The sequence below is a fragment of the Sus scrofa genome, chromosome 6 (genome assembly GCF_054392235.1).
Source record: "Sus scrofa isolate SSC_HxYL_T2T_F1_AM1 chromosome 6, Sscrofa_HxYL_maternal_Yorkshire_Landrace_v2.0, whole genome shotgun sequence".
NCBI lineage: Eukaryota > Metazoa > Chordata > Mammalia > Artiodactyla > Suidae > Sus > Sus scrofa.
The window spans coordinates 108,547,465-108,571,416 of NC_139388.1; the positions used below are offsets into that span (position 1 = coordinate 108,547,465).

Genomic DNA, 23,952 nt, shown 5'->3' on the forward strand with positions numbered 1-23,952 from the left:
AAAAGATAAACACAGGCAAGGAAGTGGAGAAAAGGGAACTCTTGTACACTTTTGGTATAATTGTAAGTTGATACAACCACCTTAGAAAACACTGGTTTCCAAGGAGGTTCCTGAAGAAAGTAAAAACAGAATTGCTCTATGATCCAGCAAATCCACTTCCAGATATATACTTGAAGGAAACAAAATCACTTTGCTGAAGAGAAAACTGCAAACATATGTTCAAAGCATCATTATTTACAATAGCCAAAACATGGAAGCAACCTAAGCACCCAGAGACAGATAAATGGATTAAAAAAATGTGGTATATGTGTATATATACACACAATGGAATATTATTCAACCATAAAAAGAAAGAAATCCTGCCATTTTTGACAACATGGATGGACCTTGGGGGCAGTACTCTGAGGGAAATAAGTCAAAGACAAATATTATATAATCTCACATATAGGTGGAGTTTTGAAAAACAAAACAACAAAAAGAGATTATATTTGTGGTTACAGAGGCAGGAAGTTGGGAGTGGGAGAACTGGATAGAAGTTGAAAGGTACGCACTTAAAGCTATAAGGAAAATAAGACCTGGGAATGTAATGTGCAACATGATGTCCATAGAGCAAACACTCCTGTTTGATACAGTTTAAAGTCGCTCGGAAAGTAAATTCTAAAAGATCTCATCATGAGAAAAAAAGCTATTTCTTTTCCCTTTTTTTCTTGGCATCTATATGAGATGATAGATGTTAATTAAAGTTATTATGACAATCATTTTACAAGTCATTATGTTGCATACCATAAATTTACAGTTCTGTATGTTAATTATATCTCAACAAAATTAAAGAAAAATGCAAAAAAAACCCCCAAAAACAAAAACAGGAGAAAAGATGGGTTATTTAATAAAAAATATTGACAGTGTCATCACTACAGTGGCTTTGGGTTGCTGCTGTGGTGTGGGCTTGATCTCTGGTTGATACTGTGGGTGTAGCCAAAAAAAAAAAAAAAAAAAAATGTACTGAGAAATTGAGTCACTGAAAATAAAAATTTCCTTTTCTTTAAAGTTAAAATAAATTGTAGATGGTTTAAAGTTTAAACACTATACAAAGAAGCCATAAAAATACTAGGCAAAAAAGTGGAACACTTTTTTAAAGACGTTGGAGTAAAGGAGACCATCCCAAATGTGGCTAATTTTCTATGATTCTATTAAGAATAAGAAACCTATGTACAGCGTTCCTGTCATGGCTCAGTGGTTAACGAATCTGACTAGGAACCATGAGGTTTCAGGTTTGATCCCTGGCCTCGCTCAGCGGGATGTGGAGCCGGCATTGCCGTGAGCTGTGGTGTAGGTCACAGACTCGGCTTGGATCTGGCGTTGCTGTGGCTCTGGCAAAGGCTGCTGGCTACAGCTCCGATTAGACCCCTAGCCTGGGAACCTCCGTACGCGGTGGGATTGCCCTAGCAAAAAGACAAAAAAAAAAAAAAAAAAAAAAAAAAAAAAAAAACCAAAACCAAAAAAAAAAAACCCCAAAAAAACTTATGTATGGCCCCTCATTGATTCTTACTTAGCTATAGTTCTCAATTCCACCATCTCAAATTAAGACTGGAAGGAGGGGATTTCAAGCTATATGATGGACTTGGAGGCATCTCAAGAGGTCCCTCCTGGACAGGAGTCATTACAGGTACTCCATACAGCAGCTCCTGCATCACTGTGGAAATACTGTCTCCCAACCACAGAACATTGACCTAAGTTGCTTAGGCAAACAAGGGTAAAGTGTTTTAAAGACAAGAGGGGTATTGGAGATAAGAGCAGAGAGGTGGTTACTCAATGCCGACAGGTATCACTGAGGGGAGACAAACTGAATGTCTAAATGTTGTATATAAAGTTCAGTAAAACCTAAGTTGTGTTAATGGATTATGGTATTGGATTTTTACTACTATCTTGAAAATTGGTGGTGCTGAATGTGCCAGTACATCTCCTAGGTCAACATCCACTCAATGCCTGCCTACATTTAGTTATGGGCTTGCTGATGGCTAAGAGCATGTCAGAAGAAAGTATTAATTTTAAGGATTCCAACAGTAAGTAGGAAAGGAAAGCTACAGAAAGAAGAGACTGCATAGATCAGATAAAAATGTACATTTCTAAATAATCAAGATATAGCACATAAGTCAAAAGGAAAAAGAGGGAAAAATATTTGTACCATATACATAGAGGCTTATTTACCTAATTCAACTATTTTTGACATACAGAATGGTGCTCTTGCAAATAAATAAGAAAAACGAAAAAAGACAAAAAAAAAAGGTAAAAGATATGAATAGGCAGTTATAATAAATATGAAAAAGATTCATATTTAAAAACAAAAACAGAATATACTGCTTTTCAGGTTATCAATTAATAAAAACATCAATAAGCTTAACATATAAGGAGTTCCATGTATAAAGGATTAAATTAATAGCAGAAAAAAAATAATGAAATATAAAATAGGCCAAAAAAGAACATACAAGCAAGTTATAAGAAACAGCAGTGATAATGATAAACCATATAAACACATAATCACTTCAGTAATATATTAAAATGAGCTACTTTTCTACTTCCCAAATGGATAAAGATTTTAAAACAGTAACGTCTATCATGTGGGAAGATGAATATTCTAAGACATTGTTTAGGAGCTTTTAACTGGTGCAATTTTTCTGGAGGGAAATTTTTTTTTTTTTGGTCTTTTTTGTCCTTTTAGGGCTGTACCCAAGGCATATGGGGGTTCCCAGGCTAAGGGCTGAGTCAGAGCTGTAGCTGCCGCCTTACACCATAGCTACTGCAACATGGGATCAGAGCCACATCTGTGACCTACACCCACAGCTCACAGCAATCCCAGATCCTTAACCCACTGAGTGAGGCCAGGGATCCAACCTCTGTCCTCACAGATACTAGCTGGGTTTGTTAACCACTGAGCCATGATGGGAACTCCCCTGGAGGGAAATCTGTCACTATGTATCAAGAGTTTGAGAAACACACATAACTGTACAGCAAAAATGCACCTGTAAAACTATATCCCAAGGAAATGTTTTAAGTTGTTGTCTCTGAGTTGCGGGATTATGAGTATACCAATTTCGTGTATGCTTTTCTGTATTTTCCAAAACATTCGCAATGAATATAGATTTTAAATAAAAAGGGAGGAGTTCCTGTCGTGACGCAGCGGAAACGAATCTGACTAGAACCATGAGGTTGTGGGTTCGATCCCTGGCCTTGCTCAGTGGGTTAAGGATCTGGTGTTGCTGTGGGCTGTGCTGTAGGCTGCAGACACAGCTTGGATCCAGCGTTGCTATGGCTGTGGTGTAAGTCGGCAGCTGCAGCTCCGATTAGACCCCTAGCCTGGGAACTTTCATATGCTGGGGGCACTGATCTAAAAAGTAAATAAATAAATGATAAATAAAATAAAAAGGGGAAAAACCCAAATAAATGTTATGGGGGAAAGTTCTGCTGACTTAGTGTTTTGTTGTGTTTTTGTGAGCTGTAAAACTGCATGAAAACAAATGCTCTCCTCGCCAATGTGATATTTCCTTCTCTCATCTCTGGAATCATGTGTTAACACTTTGAAGAACTTAAAAACAAACATGCTTTGAAAATTGAACACTGATACAGACTTATCACAGAGATACTGGTAAAAAGCAAGACTGAGAGAGAAATAGAAACATCTTGAAGAAAAACAGTTTTTCCTATGTGTATATTTAAAATGAGAAATCAAATACCTTGATGCAGTCTATGAGCCAAACCAAGGCTGCCACAATGTGAGGCCAGGTATGAGGGGCCCCCACTGTATACATGGAGCTTTTGGATAATGCAAAAGGATACCTATGAAAAATTATAAAAAATAAGGTAGTATTTTAATCTTGTAAAAATAATGGCTAAGTTAAGCAAGAAGTTAAATTTTTAAAAAAATTCCCTGTGTCTACCAACAGTCTTGACTTGTTTAGAAGTGAGATATTTGCTGATATTCTCCCCTTGGCCATCTTACTCTCAAATGATTTATATATTTTTTTGGTTTCTTTTCTACAGATTACTTTGTACATATGTCCCCTAAGCTGAAGAACTTGATTTACAACCAATATGCTGGACTTCTCTCCTGAGAGAATGTTCCCTCAATTCCAGTGTATCCCAAATTAACCACAGGTATGTATTTCTCCTCCTCAAATCCATTTCCCTGGTGTTTATTCCACACAGGCTTTTTTTGACATTATTTCACTCCATTTTCACCATGCCTTCAATCCTGTATTGTCTGTTTCTATAAAATCTGTGTATCCAACCCATCCTGTCTATTCTGCTTCACGATCTATCATCTGTAGTTCAGTGATAATCTCCAGTTTTTTTTTTTTTTTTTTTTTTGCCTTGTCAATTTATCTTGCATGTTGCCCACAGTGACCATTTTAAAATATATTATTTCTCTAACTTGGAATCTTTACACATTTATTGAGCTCCATTTTCTTAATTCCAACAATCTCTCTAGGCTAATGAGAAATATAACATACAAACCCAAGATCTTTAAAGATTCTTGGAACCTCTTCTTCAAACTTTGTGTCAGGAAGTTCATATGAAGGGCACAGGAAGCCATAAAGAAAAGTGAAGATCTTTAGGAAGTCTTTAACAGAAGGAGCTTGTAGTGATTTCATGGATACGCTATAGGCATAACCGTTTTCTGAAAGAAACTATAATAATTTTTATGAAACTCAAATATTTTATAATAGGAAAATTATTGAAAAATACTTGAGACCACACATAACTTGGAATATTTAGGATTGTAAAATACCTCACAGAGTTGTCGAATACATTGCTGAATGAATGCTTTGTCATTAAGCGGTCTTGGGTCCTTGATTTTCTCAGAAGTGGAAAATATGCCAAACTGACTATTTCGGGATCCATGTCCACTGGTTCTGGAAATATATTTTTTATAAGTCAGTCAAAACTATTCCCTTCTGTGGTCAAGCCTAAATTATTTCAAGGTAATTTTACATTTTTAACATCAGTATCAAACATTAAAGTTCAATTCTTTGTTTTTTTTATTTAACTAAACAGATTTTTCTTACTTAAAGCAGAGCAAATAAAGAAGAATAAAGTATAAAGAGGCGGGACTACGCTTCTGGTACTTCGTATTACTAACACATACATCAGCCTTTGAAAATGTGGTTTTTCAGTCTATAAGATCTTCTGCACCAACCATTCTCCAGGTCTACTCAACCCAAATCTTTTCAACATCTTACTTAACCCTCCATGATCACTCCTTCACTTCCAGCCCCTTTATTTTCTATTTTTTATTGTGAGAAAACTACTTTTTTTTTTTTTTTGCCTTTTCTAGGCCCGCTCCCGCGGCATATGGAGGTTCCCAGGCTAGGGGTCCAATCGGAGCTGCAGCCACTGGCCTATGCCAGAGCCACGGCAACACAGGATCCGAGCCGCGTCCGTGACCTACACCACAGCTCATGGCAATGCCGGATCCTTAACCCACTGAGCAAGGCCAGGGACTGAACCCGCAACCTGATGGTTCCTAGTCGGATTCGTTAACCACTGAGCCACGACAGGAACTCCAGAACATAGGGTTTTAAACCATAGTCTGTGGTTAAAAATTCTCTATGATTAGTCATATGACCTTGGGTAAACTACTTAACCTCTGTGCTTCAATTTTCTTATCAATAAAATGAAGAAAATAACAGTACCTAATCATAGGGCAGTTCTGAGGGTTGATAAACAGATATAAAACAGCACATAAAACAGTATCTGGCTTATAAAAATGTCCAGCAAATGTTAGATTTTATAATCACTATCATCATTATCTCTGAAGTTCAGCTCTGAGATGAAAGTTACATTATAAAAATGCCTTAAGGAATTCCAGCTGGTTAAGGACACATAGTGTCCGTGAGGATGTGGGTCTGAACCCTGGCCTCACTCAGTGGGTTACGGATCTGGCATTGTTGCAAGCTGTGGTGTAGGTCGAAACTGTGGCTCAGATCCAGTGTGGTTGTATCTGAGGCATAGGACAGCAGCTGCAGCTCCAATTCGACCCCCCAGCCTAAGAACTTCCTTAAGCCCCAGGTGTGGCCCTAAAAAGAAAATAAAATGACATAGATCTACATCAACCAGAATGAACACCAAAAGAGTTTAACTTGGTTTCATGACAAAGATGTTTCATAAGGTAACATAAGCCATTTCTAAATATCTTTAAAGCAATTAAACAAACACTTCTCTTAAAACAAAGTTTTATTTTGGTGAGAGGAAAGAACAATTTCTTTATTCTGGAGTTGGGCATTTCTTTTCTTAACCTTCTTATTTTTGGTCTTTTCAGGGCTGCACCCGTGGCATATGGTGGTTCCCAGGCTAGGGGTCCAACTGGAGCTGTAGCCACTGGCCTACACCAGAGCCACAGCAACGTGGGATCCTAGCCACGTCTGTGACCTATACCACAATTCACAGCAATGAGGGATCCTTAAGCCACTGATTGAGGCTAGGGATCGAACCTGAGTCCTCATGGATGCTAGTCGGGTTTGTTAACTACTGAGTCACAATGGGAACTCTGGAGTTGGGCATTTCTTAGAAAAATAACTTTACTGAGGAACAATTTGCTTAGAATAAAGTGTACTGGTTTAAAGTGTACAGTTTGATGAGATCTGACAATGTATACATCTGTGTAATGTCCATCACGATCAAGATATGAAACATTTCTATCTCCCACAAGTCTTATACCCTTTAACTGTCAATCTTTACCGAACATCCAGCCCAGGCAGCCCCTGATCTACTCTAGACAGTGGTTCTCAAAGTGTCATGTTGGGAATCCGCGAAGTCAAAAGAAAATTGAGATATTATTTGTCCCTTTCATTCTCATTCACAGTGGAGTTTTCTAGAAGCTGACTACATGATGTAAGATATTGTAATAGACTGAGTGCAGTAGTAGATATGAGAATCTATTTACCTTCTATTAAGCCAGACATTAAAGAGATTTGCAAAAGTGTAAAACAATGTCACTTTTCTTAATGAAATAGTTTTTTTGGAAATTCTGTTAAAAAATTAAAGCACATTATTTATGTTAACATGTAATGGGTTATTGTTATTTTAAATTGAATTATTACATAATAAAATTTTTTGTTTCAATTTCTAATATGGTTAATATTAATAGATATAGTTTACAAAATAAAAGCTCTCTGGATTCTTTAATATTTAAGAGTATAAAAAAGTCAGTAACTAAAATGTTGGACTAGATGATGGTTCCTAATTTTAAATGCTATGATTCCATAGTATCTGAAAGCTACATAGAGAATTTTCAATCAAACATTCACTTGAAACAACGAAACAGTGGTCTGAATATGCTGATATATCTCTTAGCATCATCTAAAGCAAATATAACCATTTTAACCAGAGGAAAACTAGATTATAACTTTCTCTTGAAAGGGATCATGGCATATAATTTTTTGTACTTTGACAGCATCTAGCCCAAAGCATAGCTATAAGAATCCCTTCATTAGAATAAAAAAATCATTACCTTTTGCCAAATACAGAGAGTTTTCTTTCAGATGCAGGTTTGTTTATATTGAATTTTCCAAAGGTTGATTTCTCTTTGCTTTAAGAATAAGAAAAAAACAAACTCTTAAAATAAATGTAAAAATATTAGTTCAAGAAACTTTTGGAACTACATTGGAACAAACCCTTCTTCCCCATCACCATAAGAATAATTCAAAATCATGAAAATTTTTACCATCAACCATAGCTGTTATAAGTAGGATAGGCTTAAGCTTGGTATATATTTTAACATTAAAATGCTAAGAAGAAAGTAGAAGAAACCCCATATCGACATTGTAACTTTAATTCTCTTAAAATATGTACATTTATGGATGACTTCAAAGGAAAAGAAATTTAAAATAGGAATTTTCAATCATAAACTGATGGCCACATTTGAAATTATTTCTTTTGAGGCTCACTTTTAGTTAGAATACAATTACACATAAGAATAAACATTGTGTCATTTACATTCCCAAAACATTGACAAAGGCAGTCTTTTTTTCTTTTTCTTTTCTTGTCTTTTTAGGGGTGCATCTGTGGCATATGGGAGTTCCCAGGCTAGGGGTTGAATCAGAGCTACAGCTGCTGGCCTACACCACTGACACAGTAATGTAGGATCCAAGCCTTCAAGCCACATCTGCGACCTACACTGCAACTGCCAGCAATGCCAGATCCTTAACCCACTGAACGAGGCCAGGGATCGAACCTGCATCCTCATGAATACTAATAGGGTTCCTTATCACTGAGCCATAACGAGAACTCCAAAAAAGGCAGTTTTTAGCTTCTAATACAATCTATGGCAAAAATCTTTTGGTGTAGTAATATGGAACAGTTCAAAAACTTCTGATTTCAGAAAATAAAAATGTATTAATATTTCAAATTTCTAAAAGTAGAAAGGCTTCTACCATGTAAACCTAAGTAATTTAAGAAGAGTTAGCAAGTAACTTGTACTTTAGTAAGGACAAGGATTCATACAACTCACTTGGGTTAGATTGTAAGAAAATCACTCATAGGCAATAATTAGTTTATGACAGCAAGTTCTTTTTTTTCCCCTCATTTTATTTTTAATTTTTAAAAGTATAAAAAAATGAAGGATAGTTGATTTACAACATTTCAGGTATACAGCAAAGTGATTCATATATATACACGAATATAATCATACACACACACACTTCTTCAGATTCTTTCCCATCATAGATTATTACAAGATATTGGATATAGTGAAAGCAAATTCTTTTGTGTTCTTTTCTGGGGGGAGGGCGGGGCGGGGGGGGACGACACCTGTGGCATATGGAAGTTCCCGGGCTAGGGGTCAAATGGGAGCTGCAGCTGCTGGCCTACACCACAGCCACAGCAACGCAGGATCTGGGCTGCATCTGTAACCTACACCACAGCTTAGGGCAACACCAGATCCTTAACCCACTGGGTAGGCCAGGGATTGAACTGCATCCCCATGGATACTAGCTGGGTTCTTAACCTGTTGAGCCACAACGGGAACTCTGGACACCAGTTTTTCCTAGTGAATCTTGACAAAATAGTTTGGAGAAGTGGTGTTCTGTAGGTTGCTGCTAAACTGCAGTTAATTATCAGAGCAGATAATACCTTTGATTGAGAACTCTGCTAGTAGGATCCATCTCAGTAATTTGAAAATTATAGCACAGAACCTACTCAACCAAGCAGCTCAAGAGTAAAGGAGGAAAATAAGAATGAAAGAGCATTGAAGGGGAATTAGCAGTCCTTCAGGGATTGCCTAGCAAAGGACATGGATTTGGAGATTTAAGTAACAAATGAGGAAAAAATACAACATCTAGTAACATGCCCACTTTTAGCCTTCAGGGACTCCAAATTAGGTCCTACTGAGAACAGACAAGATCCATCACACCACTCATACTACGTCTTTGTATTAACCATCTTTACAAATTTCTTTGCCAAAGACAATAAGGCATGAGGTACTCACGTTTGAGGGGTATGGAGGCCTTGTTTGTTTAAGTCCTGGGATCTTAATTCCTGCATAGAGAGGCGTCCAGCACCACCGGTGGAAACTGAACTTCGTTTCATGCTTATAACCTGCATTCATGAATTTGGTATTAAAAAGGTCTTTCCAGACATAGGTGGTATGTTAAGCACCAACAATTATTTGTATCCTCAAAGAGAAAGGCAGCCAAGTGTCATCATTTCTTCAAGATAATCTTTCCTGGGCTATCTTTACTTGTTCGTGTAAGGTGAAGTCCTCATTTGCAGGGAATATCTATCTAACTCCATTTAAAAGTATTCAACACACATAAACACTTACTGCCTACCATGTACCAGGAAGCATGCAAAGCAATGCAAACAATACAAAGGTTAGTTATGACTCCTACCTTCACAAGGGTATTTATGGTAGTTAAAACTCTGCATCCTAACTCAGACCACATCACTACTGTTGGCTGTGCCTCTCAGTGGGGAGTTAGAGGCTACCTGAAAAGAACTACCTGTTTCCTTTTCTTCTGTCTCAGAATAGAGCCATTCTGTTTGCTTTTCCTAACATCCATCTCTCTTGCTCTGTCTCCCACTTATATTCTTCAATTTCTGCCTCTCTTGCTTCAATCTCCCTTCATCAAGGATAAATTATCTGGTCTACAGACTGCTTCCATTTTCTGAGACCACAGTCGTACCTCACCCCCTTCCCAGTTACTGAAACGGTTGCCTCCTGCCTGGGATACTCTTGATTAACAAATCTTTTGATCCTAACTTAGCTCTGAGGCATTAGACACTATACACCGAGTTCTTCCAGATCCTTCCCTGGTTTCCAGGAAAGTGGACATTTGTGGTAATCCTTCTACATCTCTGGGCTCACCTTTGTCTTTTCAACTGACTGCACTCTTTTCCTCTTTGGCCAACTATTTCGTCTCCAGTATACGCTTCTGCATCTATTAAACTTTTCCACTCTCATCTATATCTTTAGGTCCACTACCAATCTCCAGTTAAAATGTACTCTTAAAATCTGAGACTGAGACTTCCAGATGTATTCCTTACATGGCCACCAGGATGTTACACTAGTATCTCAAACGCAACACACCAAACAGTCCCTCATCTTGTTCTTCCTCTCTCTGCTTCCATCAGTTAATCCCCTTTTCCTTTCTCCATTCCCTCTTCTTACCACTAGTGTCCCCTTGACCCTTCCTTTCTCCTTTAGGAAATCACCGCCATTAGAAATTTACTGGACTCCGGGAAACTAGCGCCTGGCATAGATTCGGCCGGAGGCGAGTTAGGAGAGCAAACACCAGAACGCCGTCCTCCAGGCCTCCGAATTTAACGGGTTGTTGCCCTAGCGTTCCCCCTCCAGACCAGAACTGCCGGAACGAAATTAACCTGAAGTCATTAGTCACCTTTCTTCCAGCTTCCTGACACGACCCGGCAGCCGAATCTCTGTAAACCGTGCAATTGCCAGCTAAAACGGACAGTGGCAGCCAAAACACTAACTCCTTTCTGCTCCCGCCCGTGCCGTTCGAATTTTAAAATCTCCGCCGGCGCTGACGTCATCGCGCTGACGTGCGCGCGCGTGCGCAAATCCCGCGCGCCGGAACTTTGCGTGACGGTGGCGCCCTGCCGCCTCACGGGGCGCACTGGCGTCTAATGTCTCTGAAGTGTCTTCTATGGAGTTTGGCCCGATTCCTGTATTTAGCTCCAAGGACCCAGGCGCTCTAAGCCCTTGGGTAGCGAGCTTAGCGCTCCAAGCAGCCCTGGAACGCTTTTTCCGTACAGCAGCAGGGCCGCTCCTGCTGACTCTTAGAAAAGGAGATTTTTTTTTTTTTTTTTTTTTTTGCTTATGCTCTGAAAGGAGTGTCTTTCAAGACCACTGTTTAGCTGGGTGCTGTTTCAGGAAGGAAGTCTGGGAAGGCGGCGTGCACTGTTCTGACGAGGGAGGCGGTGAGGTAGGAGACAGTGACGGCCTGCTGTGGGAGCAGTCGGCTCCGAGGGTCGCGCTATGGAGGCGGCCACCAGGGTTCACGCTCAGAGCTGCACTGCTGTCTGGGGCTCTACGGCCCTCTAGTGGCGGCCTGCGAGGAGGTGGAGGGACCCGGCGTGAGGCCAAATAGGAGGGAGAAGTGCACTTAATTTGGGGCACGTCACCTTTCCTGGCCGAGTTTCAGTCTTCTGTCGACGTTCTAGCTATCACTACAATTTCAGGACCTCTTCACCCCAAGTAATGACTCGGAAGGGAGGATTGAGAACAGAATTACCATCATCCGTAGCATTTATTTGAGCACTTGCTTTGTGTCAGACACCTTGCACAACAAACACTTCTTGTCGATTATCTCATTTAATTCTCTGAACTGCCCTCTGAGATGTCCTAAAAATGATGAAATTAAGGCTCACTGAGATCAAGTAACTTGTCCGTGGTCGTACTGCTAATATACGGAGTTAGATTTTAAATCTAAATGCTACTGTTATTAACTACTGTTAATCACTTGATGTATTTCTTATTCTCTTCTCCTCTTAAGTTTTCCACTACACCAGATTTAATAAGCAATCCAGAACTAAAAGCCTTCTTTTAGAGAAAAGATAAGGTAGTTCTTTATTTAAAAAACAGACTCACAGACTTAGAAAACAATTTTATGGTTATCAGAGGGGGATGGGGGAAGGAGACAAACTAGTAGTTTGGGATTAACAAATACACAGTAGTATGTATTAAGTAGACTTAACAAGGACCTACTGTATTGCACAGGGAACTATAGTACATGTCTTGTAATAACCTATAATGGAAAGGAACCTGAAAAAGAGTCACTTTGCAGTACACCTGAAGCTAACACAGCATTGTAAATTAACTATACTTCAACTTTAAAAACTGTTAAAAAAAAAAGATAAGGAAGTTTTGAAAAGCCTTATTGCCGGAAGAGAACTGCTCAGAACCAGTTACAGATCTGGACTCTTAACCTTGCCATTTTGCTAGGGGTTAGTGCTTCTGATGTGCTATTAAAAATTGCATTTTTGGAGTTTCCGTCGTGGCTCAGTGGAAATGAATCCGACTAGGTGCCATGAGGTTGCGGATTTGATCCCTGGACTTGCTCAGTGGGTTAAGGATCTGGTGTTGCTGGAAGCTGTGGTGTAGGTTGCAGACAAAACTCGGATCTGGCTTTGCTGTGGCGTAGGGCAGCAGCTACAGCTCCGATATGACCCCTAGCCTGGGAACCTCCATATGCTGCGGGTGCGGCCCTCAAAAGACAGAAAAAAAAAATATTGCATTTTACTCTGCTTTTTGCCCTTTCTGCACCACATTGTTAGCAGTGAGTAGTAGAGTAGTGAGACTGCAGAATGGGCCCACTTACTATGGCAAATGTAGTTTGAAAAAACAAAGGCTGATGTGCTAACAACTCCTCTGGAAATTCTGTGACCTTCTCTAGGTTTAGCTCATTAAAAAGGCTGAATTCTCATAGGTAGTGTAGTGTTTATTCTTTGCTTTGCAAGACAGTCATCTTTTAAGGATTAAGTGTCTTCCTGACTTGGAGGGTGTAGACCTAGTAGCTAGATCTAAGTACTAAGCAGGAGGTTGTATAGAGGGCCTGGGGAGATAGGAGGATCTAACTGGGATTTCAGAAGTAAGATCAGGTTTTAACTCTCTTTGGTCAATTGGCTGAACATTTTGAATTTTTATCCCTGAAATTAAAAGTTTATATTAAAATGTGATTTTCCTTAGTCTTGCTAAGTAACATTAACGTATACAATTTAAATTCTCTTTTGCGTACATGTCAAGTTTATATACTTGCACATCAAATCTACATGTATATGAAGTATATTTTTATTGAAAAACAGGATATTTAAGAACTTAATCAGGAAAGTTGGGTTTTACTTCTAGTCTCTAATTCCCAGTGTTTTTGTTTTTGTTTTTGAAGAAAGAGAATGTCTGTGGTGCACCAGCTGTCATCAGGATGGTTACTGGATCATCTTTCTTTCATTAACAAGATAAGCTATGAACTTCACCAGCATCATGAGCCTTGTTGCAGTAAAAATGAGCCTACTTCTGTTCACCTTGACTCTCTTCACAAGGATTCTGTATTCTCTTTTGGAGCCTCTCCTGCATTTATTGCTTCTTCCAGTAAGCCAGAGAATGATGATGGAGGAAATCGTGAAATGTCCATGCAGAAATATGTTTTTCGATCTGAACTGTTTGATGTCACTAAACCTTATATAACTTCTGCTATTCACAAAGAATGCCAACAAAGTAATGAAAAGGAAGATCTAGCAAATGATGTTAAGAAAGAAGCCTCCATTTCTATTAAGAGAAAGGTAGTAAGTTTTAAGAAATTTTAATTTTTCTACAGACAAATTTATTATTCCAATTTTTCCAATATCTTGTGATTTTCTAAGTATAAAGAATAATCAATAAAGTATAATAAGGCTTTAGCATATCCAAAGTAATTTTTAACTTTTTACTAACATTCTATCATTCTTAGAAGACCCAATTTGCTTATTTCAAAAGTAAGCCAAGTTGATTCAAAAGTGAATGCTCTATTAAGTAAGCAAACAAACAAAACTAAACGATGATAACAAAAAACCCCTATTTGCCTAGGCTTTCATATTAATTGCATGTTTTTACACCTATTTTTGCTTAAAAACATGTTTCTCTGTAAAATTCTAAAGCAGTATATAGATTTTGGGGGAATTACAGAGACCCGTCCTTTGGGAATAAGTTTATATAATAAATGTTTGGAAGAAGGGTGATATTTTTGAAAGGTTTCTAGTGATAAAAGTATAAAACTTCTATGGAAAATGTATATATTTTTAAAGTATATATATTTGGATACACAGTGATGCAATCAAAAGTTTTGAGAATGCCAGATAGGATCAAATTAATTATGCTTTAATAATTTGACATCTTTGAAGAGTTCAGAGGTGATTATACAAAGTCCATTTCAGACAGATTACATTAGCATTTTCCTTGTCAGAGATAGGAATTACATTCATTATTCACCCAAGAAATATTTGCTGTCTTTCACAGAGTGATATAACAAGATGAATATAATCCCTGCTGTCTTGGATCTTATAATCGAGTGGGGAAGAAAGATACTAAATAAGAAAGCAAGTTGAGAATTAGAAGAAGGAAAGTAATAGAGGGTCCATTTATTTATTCAGCTAACAAATATTTGTTGTTAGCCTTCTAGGAGTTTACCACCATGTAAGCACTGATTTTTCAGCAATAAAAAGTGCAAAGTCCCTGTTCTACATTGCACTGTCTTACATGGTCTTTGCCATGGAGTTTGTTAGATGTAAAACATACCTTATTTGTACCTAATCCTCAGAGCAAGCATAGAGTGCTATTAAAAGTACATTTGCAACTTTTTTGATGATAGTACATGGATACTTTTCTTTCCTCACAAATGAAGAAAGCTTAGGAGAATTATACCATATATCAACAGGTGACACTGATAACTCTTTATATAGTATCACAGTTTCCTTGGGTTCTAAGGATGTCATGCTACATTTTATCATGTGGTACTAGTTCTTAACTAGTAGGAGAGAAGGCCTAGGTGACATTTTCTCACCCATTTTGTTTGTAATAATGGTAATAATAATTGTTATTAATTGGGGAAGTTTACCTCCCAGGCCACACCCTGCACTGATTTTGACCGCAGTAATTAGTTTTTACTTCTTAAAGAATGAGATACATGATATGGGAACTGTGATAAAGAAAAGAGATAGTAATGTATTTCAAAATATCAATATTATGATGGATGGCAACATAATTTTTTCCTGTAATTTACTCTTTAGAAGCGTAAGAGATGTGTTGTTTTCAATCAAGGTGAATTGGATGCTATGGAGTACCATACAAAGGTAAGGTGTAAAGTGTTCATCAGTGACATTGGAGGGTGGATGTAAACTAGTATAAGTAAATGGACAATGTAAATAAGAATGTTCTTAAAAATTTAGTAGCCATTTTGATAAAGGTTAGAATTGAACAGTGGAGTGATTTATTGTTACTTGCACAGTAATGAACACTTTAAACTAATTTTATTAAAACCTCATAGACTCCTCATTTACATATTTAACATAAGTAAACACACTATATTAGTTAAGTCTAGAAATTTTAGAAATGATAAAAGCCCCTTTCTTTTGTCTCTCCTTGCCTTCTATGTGTGGGAGTTGGTTTCAGATTTCACTGAGAAAGCTCCCAAGGTTGCAAACCAACATGTGAAGATTTATTCTGGAACAAAAGCTATCAGTGCCTTTGCTCACAGAGAGAGACCCCTGGTGAATTGTCTTCTAATTGTCCTGTGAATCAAGATGTTTTCCAGTCTAGGTGCTATTCTTGGCCCTATGAGAACTCCAGGCACTGTTTCTTTTAGTCCTTTTGGGTGGTTCTTTTCCTGGCATTGGATATTCCCTCGCACACTGGCACTGATCGGTGTTCAGGAAGATTTCTTCACTGTGACTATCTGCATATCTACAGAGTTCTCTCCTGTATAGCTCGTTCCTCTCTGGTACTCTCCTGTGAACTCTGTCTTGGCCTTCCCATATTCTCAGGTCTGTCTCCTCAACTCTGGATTTCTTTTAGACTCTGCCCAGTGTCTTCTTCCTGTGGCCTGGAAACTTGCCAGGTAGTTAGCAGGGGCAGTCATTGGGCTTACCTTTGATTTCTTTCACTTTCCTTTGTTGCCTGCTGTCCAGTGTTTTGAAAGCTGTTGTCCCTATTACTCCATCTTGGTTGGAAGTGAAAGTCTCCAGCTGCTTTGAACATGTTCAGTGATTTAGTTGTGATGGTCCTTAAAGTAATTTTCCCCTTCCTCTTCCTCCTCCCTTTGTTGATCTTCTTCAGCAAATTTGGAAATTTTTGTCTATTTCTCCTCAGATATTTTTTCTGCCCTCTTCATTTTGGGCACTTTTATTGTTGTTTTCAAGTGCATTAATCTTTTCTTCTTTAGTGTCTAATCTGTTGTTAATCCAATGTAGTGTATTTTTCATTTCTGCGTTACGGTTTTTATCGTAAGATACTCAGTTTGGTCTTTTCTTATAGTTTCCCTGTCTCTTCTTAACAAGCTTTTTTCTCTTTACATTTTTGAACATATGAATATGGTTGTAATAGGTGCCTCACTATCCTTTTCTATTTTTTCCCCTAATCTTTCAAAATAGGCTGCACAAGTCATGTGTGAACTCTGGGGGTTGTTCCCTCTGATCATTTTATCTGGTTCTTTCCCTGACGTTGGGTATTTCATCACATATATGTGCTGATCACTACCTGGTGGGAGACTTGACCCTCTGAATCTCTCAGGAGCTTTCTCTGTACAGCACTCTCCTCTCTGGTACCCTGCCCTGCAAACTGTAGCTGCCTTGGCCTTTCCAGACTCCCAGCTGTATCTCCTTAACTCACAGAGACTGTCAGACTCTGAATGGGTCTCCTTCCTGTACTGCTACCTGGAAATTTTCTCAAGGCAGTAAGCTAGAGCAGTTGGTTTTCTCCTTTTTTAGGAACCACTGTTCTGTACTACTTGACATCCATCCAAGGTCTGAAACCTTTTTTTTTTTTTTTTTTTTTTAAATGGCTGTACCTGTGGCATATGGAAGTTTGCTGGCCAGGGACTGAATCTGTGCTGCAGCTGTGGCAATGCCAGAATCTGGATCCTTTAACCAACTGTGCAGGGCCAGAATAGAACCCTTGCCTTTGCAGCGACCTGTGTCACTGCATTCTTTTTTCTTTTTTTTTTGTAAGGGCCATACCTATGGTATATGGAAGTTCCTGGGTTACGGGTTGAATCAGAGCTGCAGGTGTAGGCCTGTGCCACAGCCACAGCAATGGAATCTGAGCTGCATCTTCGACCTATACCACATCTTATAGCAGTGCTGGATCCTTAACCAACTGAGTGCAGCCAGGGATTGAATACTAGTTGAGTTTGTTACCGCTGAGCCATGATGGCAACTTCACATTTAGACTTTTTAACTTTTTATTGTAGTGTAAAATTATTTTCCTGTAAGTATTAAGAATGTTAATTTCAATCCATAAGTTGAAATATTCAAAGCATAGTAGGAACTTTATTATTTAGAAAATTGTTTTAATATTGGTGACATTTTAATGTACTTTAAAACAATTCTCTTACAGATCAGAGGGCTGATTTTAGATGGATCTTCACAGTTAATCCAAGAAGGTCTCAAAAGTGGCTTTCTTCATCCACTTTCTGAAAAATGCGATAAGTGTAGTAAGCCCGTTACTTTACCACTTGATACCTGCAGTTTGTCAGAATTATGTGAAATGGCAAAGCATGTGCCTTCTCTGAATGAAATGGAACTTCAGACATTACAATTGATGGAAGATGATATATCTGTTACAGAGCAAGATTTATTTTCACGGATTGTTGAAAACAACTCTAGCTTTACAAAAATGATTACTTTAATGGGACAGAAATACCTGCTGCCACCAAAAAGCAGTTTTCTTTTGTCTGACATTTCTTGTATATACCCACTTCTGAATTGTAAGTTATTATGTTTATTTTTAGAAAAAGATAACTTTTCTGTGGCCTCAAAAGTCAAGAGCAAGTCTGAATGTTGAATGAACATGAACATTTTATGATAAACACTTAATTTTCTTGGTATATTTTTTTCTTTTAAACTCAATTTTAAAGTGCTGACTTTCACTTTAAAAATTAAAAAAAGGAAGTTTCCACTGTGGTAACAAACCTGAGTATCCATGAGATCCATGAGGACGCTGGTTCAATCCCTGGCCTTTTTCAGTAGGTTAAGGATCTGGCATTGCTGTGAGCTGTGGTGTAAGTTGCAGATGTGGCTCCAATCTGTGGTGTAGGCTGCCAGCTACAGCTCCAATTCAGTCCCTAGCCTGGGGACTTCCATATGCCACTAGTGTGGCTCTAAGAAGAAAAAGACCAAAAAAAAAAAAAAAAAAAAAAATCTTATTACAAACAAAGGGTCAAAAACTTAGTTCCTAAGAAAGTAAATATAGTTATTGCTCTGGACTTAAGGATTCAGGGTACAATTGGTTTTGTCCAAATAACTTTATTTAACTGTTATTCATTGCAAAGTAGAAACATTTCAGAAATGAATGCTGATTCTCAAACCATTCCTTGACTTTTAGGTTACATCTTAAGTTTATTATCTAAAGTTTCTTAAAAAAAAAGTTTCTTAAAATATTTTCCTGTATAGAATTAAAAATTTAGACACAGGAGTTCCCATCATGGGTCAGTGGTTTACGAATCCGACTGGGAACCATGAGGTTGCGGGTTCAATCCCTGGCCTCGCTCAGTGGGTTAAGGATCCGGCGTTCCCATGAGCTGTGGTGTAGGTTACAGAAGCGACTGGGATCCTGTGTTGCTGTGGCTGTGGCGTAGGCTGGTGGCCACAGCTCCACTTAGACCCCTAGCCTGAGAACCTCCATGTGCTGAGGGTGCAGCCCTAGAAAAGACAAAAAAAAAAAAGACAAAAAAAAAATTTAGCTATTGAAGTCTAGCATCATATACATCTGAATTTGAATTTAGATTCTGAAATTTAATTGAATCTTTGGGCATTTCAGAAAAATGAGCCTGTTTGTTTCTTAATCTGTAAAATGGAAATGATAATACATCCTCTGAGGGTAATTTTGAGGATTAGATGAGATGATCTGCATTAGGAGTTTAGGTCAATGATTTATATGTTTCTAATGAATTATAACTATTAAAATATTCTAAAGGATGAGGTAGATAAGAGGTATATTGATCAACTTGAATATAATCTTTTTTTTTTTTTTGTCTTTTTGTCCTTTTTTAAGGCCGAACCTGCAACATGTGGAGGTTCCCAGGCTAGGGGTCTAATCAGAGCTGTGGCTGCTGGCCTGCACCACAGCCACAGCAACACCAGATCCGAGCTTTGTCTGAGACCTACACCACAGCTCATGGCAATGCTGGATCCTTAACTCACTGAGTGAGGCCAGAAATCGAACCCGCAACCTCGTGGTTCCTAGTTGGATTTGTTTCTGCTGCACCATGATGGGAACTCCTGAATATAATCTTTTGTTTATTGTTATTTGGACATTTTATAGCAAAATTTTAAGTTACTAAAGTAACATAGCTTATTGATAAGAAGGTTCTTTTAATTACTATCAAGCCATCTTACACATGACTGGTTGTTCATGTCAGAATCCTAAGTTCTTCAGCATAAATGACAAGGTAACAGATTAATGAGACTATCATGCTCTACTCCATTCTTTTTGATCTTTGTTATTCTGATAATTTAAAACCATTATTTGCTTATTTTAATTTGCATTCTTTTGATGACTTATGAAATTGTATATTTATAAAAATATACCTTTGTTTATAGAAGGAAAAGGTCTTCCTTACAGTAAAATTCCAGTTGATAAGTGAGGGTGGAATGATATAACTAGAAAATTTCCATTTGGCACACACCACAGTATTTGGGCATCAGAATAGTGGGTGAAAAGATGGGATGCAGGATATTTGCACAGTCTTAAAGCATCTTCCCACAACTTATTCATTAAAAGGTAAAACCGGAGGAATCTGGCTGCCAACACTTTAAACCAAATGGTCAAAGGTAGTATCACTGATAATGAGACATTTTGACAGCCTGTATTTCCTGGAAATGTTGCTCTGATAAGAGCATGGCATCACTTTGGTGGTACTCTAGCCAAAAATAAATAACCTAAATTTAATCACGAGGAAATACCAAATCCAAGTGGAGGGACAGTCTATAAAATAACTAGCCAGTAGTCTTCAAAAGTGTCACGTTCATAAAAGACAAAGACTGAAGAACTTTCCCAAATTGAAGGAAATTTAGAAGATATGGCAACTAAATGCAACATGTAATCCTGGTATGGATCTGGGACCAGAAATGAAGACACTAGTAGACAAAATGAGAAATCTTATTGTGGTCAATACAGCAGTTCAAAGGCTGAAGTTTTGTTCCTTATAAAAAGTTAAAAAATAAAGCAAAAAAACCCCACACCCTATCTAGGCTTGAGAGGACCATATTAATATGGCCTCCAAGATTATATTACATTTACAAATCTTTGATGTCCAGCTAAGTGAGCTGTTATTATTTTTAGGAAGTCTCTGCAAAAATGCAATAGGTGAAATTGCGTTAAAGCCCCAGAGGTACTAAATTATAATGGAAATATATTAATTTTTAAGATAAATTATTCTATTTGAACAAATGCCACAAATCCTTTTGTTGCATTCCGTTATATTTGTGTCTGTAGTGAATGCACTTCAGTGTTAAAGAACATGTTTAGTTTTTAAAGTGATACATATAGAAAGTATTTTCTGGGAGTTCCCTTTGTGGCTCAGTGGTTAACAAAGTTGACTAGAATCCATGAGTTTGTGGTTTCGATCTCTGGCCTCACTCAGTGGGTTAAGGATTTGGCATTGCTGTGGGCTGTGGTGTAGGTTGCGGACATGGCTGGGATCCCACATTGCTGTGGCTGTGGTGTAGGCCAGCAGCTGTAGCTCTGATTTAACCCCTAGCCTGGGAACTTCCATATGCGGTGAGTGTAGCCCTAAAAATCAAAACAAAACAAAACAAAAAGAAAGTATTTTATGAAATATGTCTTTGTTTTCAGGTAGAAAAACATATGATGTAATTGTGATAGATCCACCATGGCAGAACAAATCAGTTAAAAGAAGTAACAGGTAAGTATAAATAATTTATCTTTTAGATATGCTTTTTCAGTGCTGTTGTCCTTTGTAAACACTTCAGTATTTTTATTTATTTATTTTTGCCTTTTTTTTAGGGCCAAACCTGCGGCACATGGAAATTCCCAGGCTAGGGGTCGAATTGGAACTGTAGCTGTCAGCCTATGCCACAGCCACAGCACCGCGGGATGTGAGCCACGTCTTCGACCTACACCACAGCTCATAGTAGTGCCAGATCCATAACCCACTGAGTGAGACCAGGGGTCGAACCTGCATCTTCATGGATACTAGTGAAGTTCTTAACCTGCTGAGTCACAATGGGAACTCCTCTTCAGTATTTTAATATTTATCTTTTCTTTTTTTTAAAATAGTTTATTTTAAGATTGAATATAGTTCCCTGTGCTATACAGTAAATCTTTATTGTTTTATCTATTTTATATATGGTAGTGTGCATCTCTTCATCTCACACTCCCAATTTATCTCTTCCACCCTTTGGTAACCATAAGTTTGTTTTCTATGTCTGCAAGTCTGTTTCTGTTTTGTTTATAAGTTCATTTGTACTATTTTTTAGATTCCACATGTAAGTGATATATGATGTTTGTCTTTGTCTGACTTACTTCACTTGTATGGTATCTACAAGATGACTGATAGCCTGGCAATGGCAGTAGGGAAGCTAGGAGAATACTGACCTCTCCTCTCCCTGCTGTGTGTGTTGGATGTTGGAGAAAGGGCCACATTGGTTTGATGGGTGTTGCGGAACAAGTAGTGTTCTAGCAAGAGAAGCTGGACTTCACAGTGCTAATGGCCAAGAGGTATAAGACTATAGGACTTTTTTGCATTGAAAGCATGAGAATTTCAGAGAGCCCAGTAGAACTGATTGGGAAGAAAGAAAAGCAGGATGATAGACTGAGGTTTGAAAATGTGGTGGAATATTGAGACAGTAGTTTCAAGGCTGTATGGGCTCCCTGTGCAATGTACAGATTACCAAACAATAGTGTTTGCTTGATTTTGAATGATAAAAAATCATGTATAAAATATTAGTAAGCTTACCAAAATGTAATACATTTAGAAGTGATGAAGAAATAATGGCCTTACAGTTTTGAACTGGTAAAAATTCAAACTGTTCTTTCTGACTTGCGTGTAGTAATGTGTCCACTGGGTGTCACTGTGGCTTCATAGTGACACAAATAGCCTGTAGGAGCTTTGTGTTTGTGGAGTCAGTATTATACAGGTTCTTCTCCCTGCTTATTTTTCTTTTTGCAGTGATTTTTGCTATTTTTTTTCCTATTTTTCTTTAGATACAGTTATTTATCACCACTGCAAATAAAGCAAATACCTATCCCTAAACTGGCTGCTCCAAACTGTCTTGTTGTTACTTGGGTGACCAATAGACAGAAGCATCTACGTTTTGTGAAGGAAGAACTTTACCCTTCTTGGTCTGTGGAAATAGTTGCTGAGTGGCACTGGGTAAAAGTAAGTTCAGAAGTTAACATGTTTGTTAATAAAGTGTGATACATAAATAATAAAGTTAGCATCTACTTTTTAATGCTTAACATGACATTGCTCTACTCTTTCAACATGGTCTAGTTAAAACATTTACTTTGCTGCTAAATACTCTTATATTCTTATTCTCAAGGCTTTTTATCTGTTTGTTCTGTATCTTTTTTTGTAGTAGAATCCCAAACTGCTGGCCTTAGGAAATCACTCAGGTGGATATCAGGATGATATTTTAAAAGGCTTCAATGTCTGTAGTTTAAAAAAAACAACAAACAAAAACTTTGGGGAATTTGTTCATCACTGAATGTAGAAATTGTCTTACTGTTCATCTTCTTCCTCTTTACTCATCCAAAAGTTCAGCTACCCTTTGCGACTTCTTTTCTTCTTATGTTTCTGGGGATGGGAGGGAGAATAGCAAAGAAACCTTGTGTGGAACAGTTGGAAATATCCTGGAAGCAAGACCCTTTTCTACTCTAAATATTAATTTAGTTTCTCAGTATCTATTTTTTTTTTTTTTTTTTTTTTTTTTTTTTTTTTTTTAGGGCTGCTCCTGTGGCATATGGAGGTTCCCAGGCTAGGGGTCTAATCGGAGATATAGCTGCCAGCCTATGCCAGAGCTATAGCAACACGGGATCCGAGCCACATCTGCAATCTACACCACAGCTCACAGCAACGCAGGATCCTTAACCCACTGAGCACGGTCAGGGATTGAACCCGCAACCTCATGGTTCCTAGTCGGATTCATTTCTGCTGTGCCACGATGGGAACTCCAGTACCTATCTTTGAAAGAAATGATTCCAGCTCTTGGATTGGTTGGATGATCTTTAATATCTTTTCTTGATATAAGAATACCAAAAGGCATTCTTGTTGTGGCTCAGTGGAAATGATCCTGACTAGTATCTATGAGGATGTGTTCAATCCCAGGCCTCCTTCAGTGGGCTAAGGATCTGTCGTTGCTGTGACCTGTGGTGTAGGCCAGCAGGTGCAGCTCCTTTTCGACCCCTAGCCTGGGAATTTCCATGTGCTGCCTGTGTGGCTCTGAAAAAGAAAAAAAAAAAAAAAACCAAAAAATAAGTCATCAGTTCAGAGTTCATGGACATCCTTTGAAAGATACATTGTTGACTTAGATGAATTCCACAAAAGCCCTCCTAAATTTTAAAAAGATAAACCAGCTTATTATGGGTTGAATGTTTAACATTTATATAACTGGTATATTAATCTTAGAGTTCTATTTTTATGTGCTTTGTGTATACTTTGTAGTCTACTGGAATATCTTCTAAAAGCTATGTATGTTATTTGTACCTATTTTATGGGACTTGGCAAACCA

General features: G+C 38.0%; 2 protein-coding genes across 29 annotated transcripts in view; one reads left to right on the top strand and one right to left on the bottom strand.

The window, feature by feature from the left end:
• NDC80 (NDC80 kinetochore complex component) overlaps positions 1-10,994 on the bottom strand; it is a 54,935-nt gene extending 43,941 nt beyond the window's left edge. Inside the window, exons 1-6 of one of the 2 annotated variants that reach the window (XM_013999249.3) lie at positions 10,893-10,994; positions 9,482-9,591; positions 7,508-7,585; positions 4,787-4,910; positions 4,513-4,685; positions 3,732-3,834 (exon numbers count right to left, since the gene is read on the bottom strand). In XM_013999249.3, coding sequence (XP_013854703.2) covers positions 3,732-3,834; positions 4,513-4,685; positions 4,787-4,910; positions 7,508-7,585; positions 9,482-9,582 — 579 coding nt within the window. In that variant the 5' untranslated portion in view covers positions 9,583-9,591; positions 10,893-10,994. Of the gene's footprint in view, positions 1-3,731; positions 3,835-4,512; positions 4,686-4,786; positions 4,911-7,507; positions 7,586-9,481; positions 9,592-10,875 lie in introns of both variants that reach the window. The other variant, XM_021096139.2, reaches the window with a different exon arrangement.
• A 103-nt stretch (positions 10,995-11,097) lies between these two features.
• The window catches only part of METTL4 (methyltransferase 4, N6-adenosine), a 491,081-nt gene continuing 478,226 nt past the window's right edge, over positions 11,098-23,952 (top strand). For 20 of the 27 annotated variants that reach the window (XR_014807703.1, XR_014807700.1, XR_014807699.1 and 17 more), the window contains exons 1-6: positions 11,098-11,438; positions 13,398-13,791; positions 15,274-15,336; positions 17,597-17,966; positions 21,056-21,125; positions 22,427-22,601. Coding sequence is in view for 20 of the 27 variants with exons in the window: in XM_021096144.2 (XP_020951803.1) it covers positions 13,405-13,791; positions 15,274-15,336; positions 17,597-17,966; positions 21,056-21,125; positions 22,427-22,601 (1,065 nt within the window). In the remaining 7 variants the exon portion in view is untranslated. The remainder of the gene's footprint in view (positions 11,439-13,397; positions 13,792-15,273; positions 15,337-17,596; positions 17,967-21,055; positions 21,126-22,426; positions 22,602-23,952) is intronic. The other 7 variants (XM_084964301.1, XM_084964302.1, XM_021096146.2 and 4 more) reach the window with 2 other exon arrangements.